The 12,592-nt window shown below is 46.8% G+C and overlaps 1 protein-coding gene across 3 annotated transcripts in view; it reads right to left on the bottom strand.

Moving 5' to 3' along the window:
* The window catches only part of CC2D1B (coiled-coil and C2 domain containing 1B), a 710,809-nt gene that overhangs the window by 231,631 nt on the left and 466,586 nt on the right, over positions 1-12,592 (bottom strand). For all 3 annotated transcript variants that reach the window (XM_078670637.1, XM_078670630.1, XM_078670646.1), the window contains one exon: positions 2,732-2,790. In XM_078670637.1, the coding sequence (XP_078526763.1) occupies positions 2,732-2,790 (59 nt within the window). The remainder of the gene's footprint in view (positions 1-2,731; positions 2,791-12,592) is intronic.

Raw genomic sequence — 12,592 nt, 5'->3', positions numbered from 1 at the left:
TGATAGGGATGGATTGGATTAGGGAATGTTTATGTAAGTTATCTGGGTGACCAGAGTTAAGTGGAAGGTACGGTAGCTCATACGAACGGAGTAGGGAGACTAAGTCTTTAGCTGATAAAGGGTTTTTCATACTGACCGGATGGGATGAGGCGTTGGGGTAGGGCACTGTACTCCATCTTGGGGGCTCATGATTCTGGGAACTTGCGTGTAGTTGTTGGGTGAGTTTAATTTTTGATGTGTAGGTATGTTCTGGATTCTAGATCAGGGCGCGTGAACGTGGGTTGTTGAAGAATCAGATCATGTAGAGTTTGGATGTCAGCTTTGAGTTGTTGAAGTGATAGTAATATCTTGTCTAGTCTGGGGTCTGGAGGGAGAGGTGCCCTATTTAATGTATGGACTGTGGGTGAGGGAGGTGCAGGTGAGCCATGCATGTAGTTTGAGGGGGAATCGTAATCAGGTTCTTTATATTAAAATCTTCCTTTGTGGTTATCTATGGGGGGGGAAGAGTGTAAAGGCAGGGTGTGAGGGGGTCTGGATGTGGGTTATGTATGGGACTTTGGGAGAAGTTGTGAGGTGAGAAGGGATGGGTGGGACGGTGGGATGAGGGGTGGCAGGGGTTTTGGGTGTGTTTGGAACAGTGTGAGTATTAGTATTATTGGGGGAGGAGTAGGACTTGGGGAGATGTGTCGCGCCATCAGGTTGTGAGGCGGAATGGATGAGGGGTGTGAGCGGGACAGTGGGAGTATTGGTTAAGGGAGAAGGGGCTATGATCACTCTCAATTTACACCCAGTATGCTATTAAAGCCACCTCCAATTATCTATGGGTGATGCACCCATTCACCAATTACGTAGACAGTTTTGACAGAAATAGTGGCTGGTCTGTGTTGGGTGAAGTAAATATTGCCCAACAGGACTGTTGGGTCATTGAGCCTACTAATAATTTGTGCATATCTCCCCTTCTTCTCAAGCGTAGCCTTTAAGGACGTGAAGGGACTGTATGGCCCAGCCACAGTTAACAGAGCAACCAGTATAAAATCATTGTCCCCTGCATATCTACTGCAGTCTAGCCCCTTTGGCAAATATTAAATGCTAATCCTGAATAAATGCAATCTGTGTGCCTCAATGTTTGAGAAAGGCAAAAATGCTGTGTCTTTTCTTCATGGAATTCATGCTCCAGACATTCCAGGTCACGACAGTTATAACAACTTTCGAAGATAGGAGAATCTAGAGACCAAGTATACGTGGAACCCGCCATCTCCTGACCCAAGCATGCACCATCAGCAAATCCACCTTTTTAACGTGTGTAAAGCAATCCCTGCTTCCGAGCTGCAGCAAGCACATTTCCTTCATACAACTGAACTCACTTGTCACTAACATCTTTAGAAAGTAATGGAAGAGCAGGTTTTCCTTCTCAAACATTTATTGTGACTTCATTGTCATCTCAGTGTCATTTCATCCTATGCCAATTGTGTGTATCTGTGCATTGTATGCCAATCAATCAATCAGGATTCATAAAGCACGTCTAATCACCCGATTGGATATCCAGGCGCTTGCAGATCCTGGAGGCTTATTCGAACAGCCAGGTCTTGAGGGCCAGTCGGAATTCCAGAAGTGAGGTGATGGTCCGCTGGCTTAGTGGACTAATGCGCCCATTGTGGGGGCCTGTGATTGACCTAATGGTCACAGGTTCAAATCCCGGTCTGGTGGTTTAGAGGACTAATTGGTCCACTGTAGGGGCCTGTGTTAAACCTTCTGGTCACATGTCCAAATCCCAGCGGGTCCACTCAGCCTTTCATCCTTCTGAGGTCGACAAAATAATGAGCACCATTGACTTAGGTAACAATAAACATCTGCTATTCAGCACCAAGATATCCTTCTGGGTGAATATGCGCTTTACAAATAAACGTTATGTTATGGTCCGGAGGTGCATGGGGAGGCTGTTCCAGGTCTTTGCTGTGATGTGATGTGGGAGAAGGAGCATCTTCTGCTTCGGGAGATGCCGTGAGTATGGGCAAGTGGAAAGGAGGCGAAGCATAGTCTTCTCTGCGTTTGGTGAAAGTTCCGGTGGTGGTTAATGAAGGCAGGTCCTTGGTTGTGTAGAGCCTTGATGCGTGGGTCAGCAGCTTGAACTGGCATCGCTTCTGTACGGTGAGAGAGGAGTTGCCTGAGGTGCAGTGTGATGTGGGTTAGTCGGGGAAGTACGAGAAGGAGTCTGGCAGCGTTCGATATGGTCTGAAGTCTCTGTAGGAAGTGGGTGGTGGTTCCTGCATTGGAGGCGTTACTATAGTCCAGTTGGATGGTGATGAGGGCTTGTGTCACGGTGTGTCTCATTTGTAGGGGCAGTTATTTAAAGACCTTACTTAGCATGCACAGAGAGAGGAAGCAGGCAGAGGAGAGGCATTGATCTGTGATTTCATGGTGAGCTTGCTGTCAATGAGGATTCTGAGGTTTCTGGCAAGGTCGGAGGGAGAGGGTGCAGGTCCTAGTTCTGATGGCCACCAGGAGTCGTTCCATGTGTTGCTGCTGTATGTGAATGAAGTTTAATATATTCTTTAATGTAATCTGAAACAGTTTGTGGACAGGTGCTCTATAAATCATTCTTAACTATAACAAGCTCCCACAACTAGTGAGTCACACTACACACTGCCCAAGGAATCACATCCCCCTTATGCAGCATCTGACACCCAGAGAAAACTTGAGTCAATTAAGTGCTGTACAACATAATACCTACCTTGTTGTTTCTGTGACGTTTCCCATGTGGGTGAATTGTCTAGCATACTGCATGCACTTCTGTTAAATAAAAAAGCATCCTTTAATAGCAAATCATGGACAGAGGAACATACACTTTGCTAAAGGAGGTATACACCATGCATTGTGAGCCTGAGGCACATTATTTCTTCTGCACCATTAGATAGCCTACAGTGCAAAATGTTGTACAATAAAAACCCTATTAACTATGCTCTGTTTGTGTGGGAACCACACAAGCTTAGCAGACTGCGCACCGTAATACATTATTCAAATGCCTTTTCTCAATGACCAGACCTCGATCATAAGCTTTAGAAATTGCAAACAATAAACAAAATAAATAATGAACCAAAAAAGTATACTTTAGAAACATGTGCATGTCAGTGCATTAATGAAGTGAAAACTGAGCTTTTCTGCAAGAACTAAAGACTTGTTCAGTGCCATAGTGCTTTGATTGAAGGAAACATGTTTGGAGGCATTATGCACAGAGGTACAATCAGCTAAGAGGAAAGAGGTTACCACCTTGCCTTTCATCAATGCTTACCTTGTAAAAAGACAAAAAATTGTAACAACATTACAAAGAAAATAAAGGCTAGAATCCAAGGTATTGCTCAGGCAGTGATTGCAGGTTACAACACCCACCGCCCCTGCAGGTGCTGCAAAATGCTAGAACAAACACTACCTACTAATGATCAGACTCCTAAAATATATCATTACTTTATCGCTTTTATGTAATCCTACATGCAGTATCATACCACTAAATTTGTTTTATGGCCAGGGTCAGTAGAATTATGCTATTTTGCAGCTGCAGCATTTTCCACATAATTATGGATTTGCCACATAATCCATTATCTGCAGCATAATCTGCAGATTCTAATAAAAAGTAATTTGTTTTTAGCTCAAACAGATCATATGACGCGAAGCCAAGTGAGGAGAGTCATTTCCATCATCCGTCTGTACAGGACTCACATCACTGAATTTCCCACCATTCATCTGCACAGGAATTCCCATCATCCATCTGTACAGGCAGTGACATCACTTCTCTCCCTTTCCAGAACCTACCTAATGGCTGCCACAAAGAGGACGCACAGCAGGCACACCTTTGATGTGCTGAAGGCAAGCCCCTTCGTGCCCAGCATAAATTATGGTATGCAGTTACCGTTCATCAAATCAACACCTATAGTAGACCTCACTAAAATCAATATAATTGGGTTGCTATAATAATGTCCCATGAGTAAATGATGTAAACCAAAATGTAGTGAAAAAGTTACTTCCCTCCGGTAACGCCTTATCTGGTAGAGACTATCTAGGTGCAGATTCTTTACCTTCGAATTATCATCCCCAGGTGTCAGACTGGATCTGGAAATTTTTATTTGGGAGCAGTACCCCTGGGCACCGGTAGGTGGCGTCCTTCGGCTCTGTGTGGTGTCTGTGCTGGATGTGACATGAGAGGTGCCTGTATAGGAGCCAACCCAGTGAGCTGACGTCAGTTTCTTTTACGTGACTTTCCACGCTAGAAGCGTGGAGCCACGAAGAACACAGACCAGTGGTGTGGAAAACTAGAGCTCTAAAAGCGGACCACTCCCGTCCCTAGAAATCTGTTAGCAGAGCGGGGAGGATGGATGGGTTGGTAAGGAATCTGAAGCTAGAGTCTCTACCTTATAAGGAGTTACCTAAGGTAAGTAACTTGTTCATTTGATAGAGACTTATAGCTGCAGATTTCTTACCTCAGCATAGATACCCAAGCAACACCACAGCGAAGGTGGGTCTGCAAAAAAATTCACATCAAAAAGTCCTGCTGCATCGAACAGGCAAAGTGCCTGTCCCAACAGACGTCTCTGTCCAGGCAGTAGTGTATTGTGAATGTGTGAAGAGATGCCCACGTTGCTACCTTGCAGATGTCCAGAACCGGGTCTCCGCATGCTAACTCAGTGGTCGCAGACTTGGCTCTTTGGAATGAACACGAAAGCCCTCAGGGGGTTGCTTCTTGCCCAATGAGAAGCAGATCTTAATGCAGAGCACAATCCAATGGGATGCGCATGGCCTTTCCCTTCTTCGCTCTGACATAGCCCACGAAAAGTTGGTTGTCCACCCGGAACTCTTTGTGCGGTCAAGGTAGAACTACTATGCTATTTTTGGGTCCAGACGGTGAAGTCGCTCCTCTTTGTTGGAGGGATGTGGCGGAGCGTATCATGTAGGCAGGGTGATAGACTGGCCTACATGAGTGGGAGTGACAACTTTCAACAGAAAGGAAGCTGTATTGTGAAGAACCGGCTTGTCTGGGTAGATGTTCAGGTAAGGAGACTTGGATGAAAAACCTTGAAGATCACTGACCCTCTGGGCAGATGTAATTGTCACCAGGAAGGCCGTCTTGATAATAAGGTGCCTAAAAGGACAAATGTGCATTGGCTCAAAGCTAGCACACATCATAGAAGTTAAGACCAGCTTAAGTCACACTGAGGCATGACGAAGGGTGAAGGTGGAAATGTGCTGTAAACCTTTCAAGAACCTATGTACAACAGGGCATTTGAAGAGGGATGGCTGATCAGGCAACCGCTGAAAAGGTGGGATGACAGAAAGCCCTTTGGGGTGCCCAGAGCAAAGCGCTGCTGGACAAGGGAAAGAATAAAGAGAGGGACCTGAGAGAGGGGAGCTTAAAGAGGGTCAACCTGTTTCTCCGCACACCATGCCACAAACTTGCCCCAACAACAGGCATATAGACTTGGGGGAGGAAAGCCTGGCTGCCAAGATAACAGTGCAGTCTTTGGGAAGAAGGTCCAAAACTGTCAACTGTTGCCACTCAATCTCCATGCATGAAGGCAGAACGTTGACAGGTTCGGGTGGAGAAACCTCCCCTGCTGTTGCGATAGAAGGCAGCCTTATTGGAGGACCAATGGCCATGCTCAACTGCTCAGGATACCAAACTCTCTCAGCCTCATGCAGGGCCACAAGGATGACTTGGGCCTGGTTGTCTTCTTGAGAACTCTGGGCAGGAGGGGTATGGGGAAAAGGCCTACAGAAGGCCTGAGCTCCACTTGAGACAAAAAGCGTCCCAGAGCGAGAGCCACCTTGGAAACTCCAGTGCGCAGAACTGCTGATATTATACGTTCTCGGTGGTGATGAACAGGTCTAACCAAGGCAATCCTCACAGCTGAAAGACACCTTGCACTACCTCCGAATGGAGATGCAATTAGTGACATGCTAGGCCTCTTCGACGGAGTCTGTCTGCCCTGGTGTTTAGGGAGCCCACCAGGTGTTGATCCACCAGCGAAATGCCCAGACGTTCCCACCATGTCCAAAGATGCAAGGTCTCTTGACAGAGGGTCCATGTACTACCCTGTGTGTTGCAGCCCCACATGGTGCTGGTGTTGTCCGTGAACCCCTGCACTAACCTTCCATTGATGGAGGGCAGAAAAAATGTTTATGCCAGCCAGATCTCCTGGAGCTCCAGTAGGTTGATGTGGAGTCCGGGTTCCGCCGGAGACCAGATGCCTCTGATCTCCACCTCTCCCAGACGGCAGCCCCATCCCACGAGTGATGCATCTGTAACCACTGTCAGATCTGGTTGGGGAAATGAGAGGGGTATGTCGCTGACCCAATCGTGGTTTGTTAACCACCACTGTAGATCTTTTGCAGTTCCCTGCGAGAACTGGACCATGTCACCCCATTCCCTGTATGCTTCGCCCACTGGAACGTCAGGTCGCACTACAGAGCCTGCCTATGCCAGCAGGCATGTGTCACAAACAGAATGCAGGATAATGCAGGATGATGAGGCCTAGGAGCCTTAATCAGTCTCACCAAAATCCAGGATCGAGGCTGAAACATCGATATCATAGCCAGAATTTGTCCTCACTGTTCTGGAGGATAGGCCCAAATATGCACTGTGTCCAGAACAGCTCAGATGAAAGCGAGTATCTGCAAGGGAGTAAGGTTTGACTTAGGCATGTTGATAGTGAACCCCAGCGAGTGCAAGAGGTCCGCCATAGTTTGGAGGTGAGAGATGACAGCCTGGGGCGCGCCTGCTTTCAACAGCCAGTCATTGAGATAATGGAAGAAGACTGGCATCCCTGATCTGCGCAGATGAGCTACGACCACCACCATCACCTTGGTGAACACTCAAGGGGCCCTAGTAACGCCAAAGGGGAGCACCATGAACTGAAAGTGCTCATGGCATACCATGGACTGCAGGTAATGCCAAGAAGCATAACACAGGAAAATGTACGTAGGGTCAGAGGCCGAGGTTTAAAGACTTGACAGGATATGTAGCCCCAAGCAATACATAACACAAGAAATATCCTAAAGTCTAGAGAAGCGAAGAAGTGTAATCATGAACTAGTACTAGAAAAATGTATGTAAAAATATACAAAATTTGTATGGATTCCCATCACTCACCATTCCAGGTGACATGCTTCATCATCTGGGTCTCCTTTAACAGGGCTGCAACTCCACCCTAGTGATGGAGGAGCCCAAGGATGTTTTCAATTTTGGTAAACCAGATGTGAGCAGGTGTAAATAGAAAATGTATGGGAAAAGTGCAGTGCTGTGAGTAAAGTGAAATATAAAATTGAGGCGTAGTAAGACCCAGCAATTTATTATTGTCTACTACGTTCAAAAGTTAAAAACAGTGCAGAAAAAGACAGTTTAACCAGATAGCTGTCTAAATTTATTCAATTGGTCAACATGTTTCAGCGAAATAGGCAAAAATTCCCCTAACGCTTTCTTCAGGACCTCGTATATAATGAATAAATTTAGACAGCTATCTGGTACAATTGTCTTTTTCTGCACTGTTTTTAACTTTTGAACGTAGTAGACAATAATAAATTGCTGGGACTTACTACGCCTCAATTTTATATTTCACTTTACAGCTCCAGAGAGCCCTTATGTCCTCCTGAAGCAAATTCAGGTGGTCCTCCATCAGCCAGTCGTAAGCTGGAGGTATGGAGGGAAGGGTAGTCACGAAAGGTAGGGAGTAGCCCTTCTGAAGAACTCACTTGTTGATGTGATGTTTTGCCATTTGTGGGGGTGATGACTGATCCTGCCACTAACCGGCCGCCTCTGATCCATAAGGGACAGACTAGAAAGGCTTAGAAGATGCAGGTGGAGGAGTGGACTGATTGGATCGCTGGCCACCTGATCTACTGCATCGAAAGGATCCGCGTTCACAGCCGTGCAGAGGCTGCTGCACATGTGAGGGCTTGTGGCTGGGATATGGCTGAAAGACTCTTCCGTGGCCACGAAAGGGCCAAAAAGGGGACGGGTGGTCATCGAGAGGCCCAAGTACTTGGCCATAGCCCGGAGTCCTTAAAGTGCTCCAGGGTTGTTGTATAACTCCTATATATCCCTATATCGTGTTAAGTTAGCATAGGTACGTTTGAGATTTAAACGCCATTTTTCCTTTCTTGCAACTTCTGCACACGACCCTCATTTGTTGACTTAGCTTTCAACCTAGTAGTTTGCCGTGGTGAATGTGAGAATAATATGTTATTGCTCTGATATCTGCTTTGTTTAATAAAACATGTCTGCACGGAGAGTGCTGAAGTTTCAGGAGCAACACGATATGGAATTGTTATGAGGTCTGATCTCCACGCCTTCATAGTCATAACACAAGTGCAGCCTTTGCCAACTTGGGCTTGAGGCGGGATTGATATTGCTTTGCACGGGAATTGTTAACACACTTGATGCGGTGCACATGCAGAGAGAGCTGGTGTATGCTGATGTGATTCCTTCATGCTAGGACACTAAGGTATGGGCCCGCCCTAAAACAACCCAAAGAGACCTTCTTAGATAATAATATAATATAGGTGTTAGGGAGGGTGAGATATAAGTGTTGTTAACTCTTATTCATTACAGCATGTTAACATGCTGTCACCATTCGCTTTTTATGTCTTAGTAACTATGCTGATAATTTTGCTACTGATAATAAGTATACTTGTATTATCAAAGATACTGCGCCTGAGAAGACGGCATTAGTAAATAAACATTTCAAATGCACATGTGTCTTCTTTACTCCATGTTCTGGTTTGTAATGATAATATAACGAAAGAGTGTTCATGAGTCCCACGTACCCTGAGGTACTGTAAGTTCATGTTCTGGTTTGTCTAAACATTGGGTGTTTGATATGTCCAATGAGACACTGTAGCTAGCTCGGTAAGGGGTGAGTTGGTTGCTAAGGTAAGTTTTGGGACACCCTAATTTGCCGAGGTTCCACTCCTCTGTGCACAGTTCTGTGTGAGTACAGAAACCCTGCAACATGGCGCCCAACGGTTTCGGTGGTCTTATATCATGACACTCGAGTAGTTTATCATTCATGCCTTAACCCCTTCACATCCGTTTCCGGAAAACGGGGTGTTGGTGAAACCTACCTATTTTTTGAAATAGGTCTTTATTCAAGCTTGATTCTTACTTAAACGGTTTCTTTGAATTACTACCCAGTTGTGCTACAAAGTATTCTTTGTGTTTTCTTGTTTCCAATTCTGTAATGGCGGCAGCGGTGGCTATTGCGCAGCATAGTCGCGTAGCGGTACGCAACCATCTTCAGACGTACCAGGTCCCAGTAGATGGGATGGCTGTGATTTTCGTGGTAAGTGCAGATCCGGCGTTTCCTTACGAGTTGTTTTACTCTTGGGTTACGTTTCCGGCTGTGGACGCTAATTCTGGTTTGTTCCACTCCTACACCGCCTCGGATGTCCCGGCTGAATATACGCCATACAGGGCATTGGAAATACCTATTGATCATTGGCAGCATCGAGTTTGGTTTGATGGCGCCCTCCCCCACTCTTTGTCCCGTGCGAGGTTAGGTCCACTCTCGATTCCAGGTACGAATTGGCCTGCATTGGGTGGCTTTACCCCGCACCCGAATCACGGGGCTTGTACCCTGGCAGAAATTCGCAGGCTTCATGTAGTTTCCATTTCCGTGATTCGTGCTTTAGTGCAATACATCGGTCGACATCTTCCTGGTGGTCCCCAGGGGGGTGCGGCCGCTCCCATGGAACGAGGCGGAATGCGTCTCAATCCAGTGATGGTAAATTCGGTTTTTGGTGCGCGTCCTGTTGACAACGATGACTTCCCATTCTGGCTAGCGGAGAAGTTTGATCAACTGGAGGCGGTTTTTCCGAATTCTACTCCTGCTGATAAACATAGAATGTTGACGATTACTCTACCGAAGGATATTACTCCTGAACTTGCTGACTGTGACAGCTGGGGAAAAACATTTGCGGCAGTTTATACAAGGTGCTTCGGCACCCCGTCTATGACTGCCCTGCCTGAAATCGTTCGACGTGTTCAGAATGATCACGGTCCAGAGGCAGCGGTTGAATTGGGTATGCGCCTGTGTGGTTCTTTTGAGATTGTAAGTGATCTCATTCTCTCCAATGTTAAAGGAGATGCAGTTAAATGTCAGGTGTCGAATGCTTTGGCTGCTCTGCCCGATGCCGACAAACCCCGCCAGTTAGCAAAGATTGTGGTGGCCGCTTATAAAACGATTGGCCGCACAAGTAGAGGTCTGAAATATTTTCCAGTGAAGGAGAAAAAACAACCACAGGGGCAATCTGCAGTGACAGATGCCCAGCCGAAGTCCAAGAAACAAAATTGGCCTAAAAAACAGACACAGGGGAAGCAGACAATGCAGACTCAGGGTTCTTTTCCTGCAATACAAGCTCCTGCGCCATCCGAAAAAGTTTATGATTTGCGCGACCGCGCGATGATTAAATCACCTGATCGTTTTCAGGGTTCTGATCAACGCTCTCCTCGTTCCTTTCAGGACACATCGGCCCAGAAAACCGGTGGAGGAGGAGGGGGTGGACGTGGACGTGGTGGCCAACAAGGACGTGGTCAGTCCCGCCAGACGGACGGCGCAGTGAAGCAGGAGGATTCTACGCCTCGGCGTCCGCAGTTTGCGAAAAAGAAAGTCGCAGCCTTAACAGCGCATCGATATGCCACAGATAGTGAGAACGCGGCTTCGGAATCTGACGTGGGCTCTGACCTTGCTGGACAGCGCGGCGGAGATAACCATAGTCAGAGAGGCGCTGCGTCCACTACTGAGGGTGACAGCGACTGAAGTCTACGTTGTGATAGAAACAGCGGATACGAGACTTGCTCCCCCTGAAAGACTATATGAAATTGTCCTGTTAATTGAAGGTGACATACAGCGTACCGTTAAAGGTGTATTTTGGGAGAATCTGTCTTCTACATATGATATTTTACTTTCGGAGGCTGACTGGCCCCCACCTTTTGTGCTCGCGGCGCCGCGAGGGGAGGAGGTAATCCTACCCAGTTTCGCGAACACTGTCTCGAAAGAGCATGCGCAGCATTTTGCAGAAGAGTGGGCTCGGGCTCTCGCGCCGGCTCTGTACCGTAACCAATGTGGTTGGGATAAATTGTCGCCTTGCCACGAAATTCCGTTGCGGTCTCAGCCGCAGCCTCAACCTCAATATCCCATTCGGCGTGAAGCAAAATCTTCCGTCGCGGAAATCCTTGAACAATTGGAATATCAGGGAGTTATTGAAACGTGTGTGTCACCGATGAATAATCCCCTTTTTACTGTGAATAAACCTGACGGATCATATCGTTTGGTTTTGGATTACCGGCATTTGAACTCGCATTGCCGTAACTGTGCAGTACAGAATACCCACGGCTCTGCCCTAGTGGATAGCCTCGTGCGTAAGCGTTTCAAGACAACGCTTGACATATCCAATGGTTTTTATGCCCACAGATTGGACAGCTTTAGCTCCCAATGGACCAGTTTTACAAGCGCTGGAGTCCAAAAGCAATTCCGGCGTCTTCCAATGGGCTACAAGAATAGTCCTGGTGTATTTACCGCTCGAATTGTCTCTATTCTGGAGGCACTCGACCCTGATGCTTTTTCGTATGTGGATGACATATATCTCACAGACGACGATATTTGGGAGCATCTGTGTCGTGTGAATTCTCTTGTTTGCAACTTCGCAGACATGGGTTACAAATTCAACTTTGCAAAATCGCACATTGCTGAACACACAGTGTTGTTTTTGGGCTATGAGCTCAACAATGAAGGTAGAGGTTTGGCTCCTCACTTCTTGGAGAAGTGCGCACAATTGCGCGCACCAACAACTCTGAAAAAATTACAATCCTTACTGGGCTTTTTGAATTTCGGCAGAACTTACATTCCGGAATATGCCCAGCGTATCAAGCCTTTGTATGCTTTGATACAACCAACTTTCTCAAAATCATGCTGGCTGCCTGAGCATTCAGCCATTTTGCAATCCTTGAAGGCTGATCTGCTCGCTTCTAAATATTTACTGACTCGTGATAACCACACCAACCTGGTCATAAGAATAATTCCTGGGACGGTGGGTTTCACGTACCTCACTTTTAATGAAGGTGACACTGTACCTATTGCTTACAAGTCACACTTGTACACCTCGGCTGAGATGCGGTTTCCCACCATAGAAAAGGTTTTAACTGCTGTACAGATGGCTATTCTAAAGGAACGAGCTCTGTCGCAGGGGAAGCGCATGCTAGTGGTAACACCCTGTCCTCATTTAGAGGCAGTCACGAAAGCCAGTGTACCAAATTCAAAGGCTTTGCACCCTCGGTGGATACAGTGGGCTGCGTCATTGTCATCCGCAGATGTCATGTTTATTTTTGACGCTTCCTTACGGTCGCAGGAGTACTTGCAGTATGAATTCGTTCATCCTGCTCCTCTGGCGATGCGACCTTTGGAAGACTTCCATTGCATCATTTACACTGATGGGTCGGCGCAGGTTGCGCATGGCTCTAAACATGCCTACGTTTCCGCATGCGCCATTGTGGTCGGTGCTATGTTGAATGATGAGTTCATTTCCAGGGAGGTACACACGTTGCCCCTGGG

This window comes from Lissotriton helveticus, chromosome 1_2, assembly GCF_964261635.1.
Source record: "Lissotriton helveticus chromosome 1_2, aLisHel1.1, whole genome shotgun sequence".
NCBI classification, from domain to species: domain Eukaryota; kingdom Metazoa; phylum Chordata; class Amphibia; order Caudata; family Salamandridae; genus Lissotriton; species Lissotriton helveticus.
This window is presented reverse-complemented; position numbering and strand designations above follow the sequence as displayed.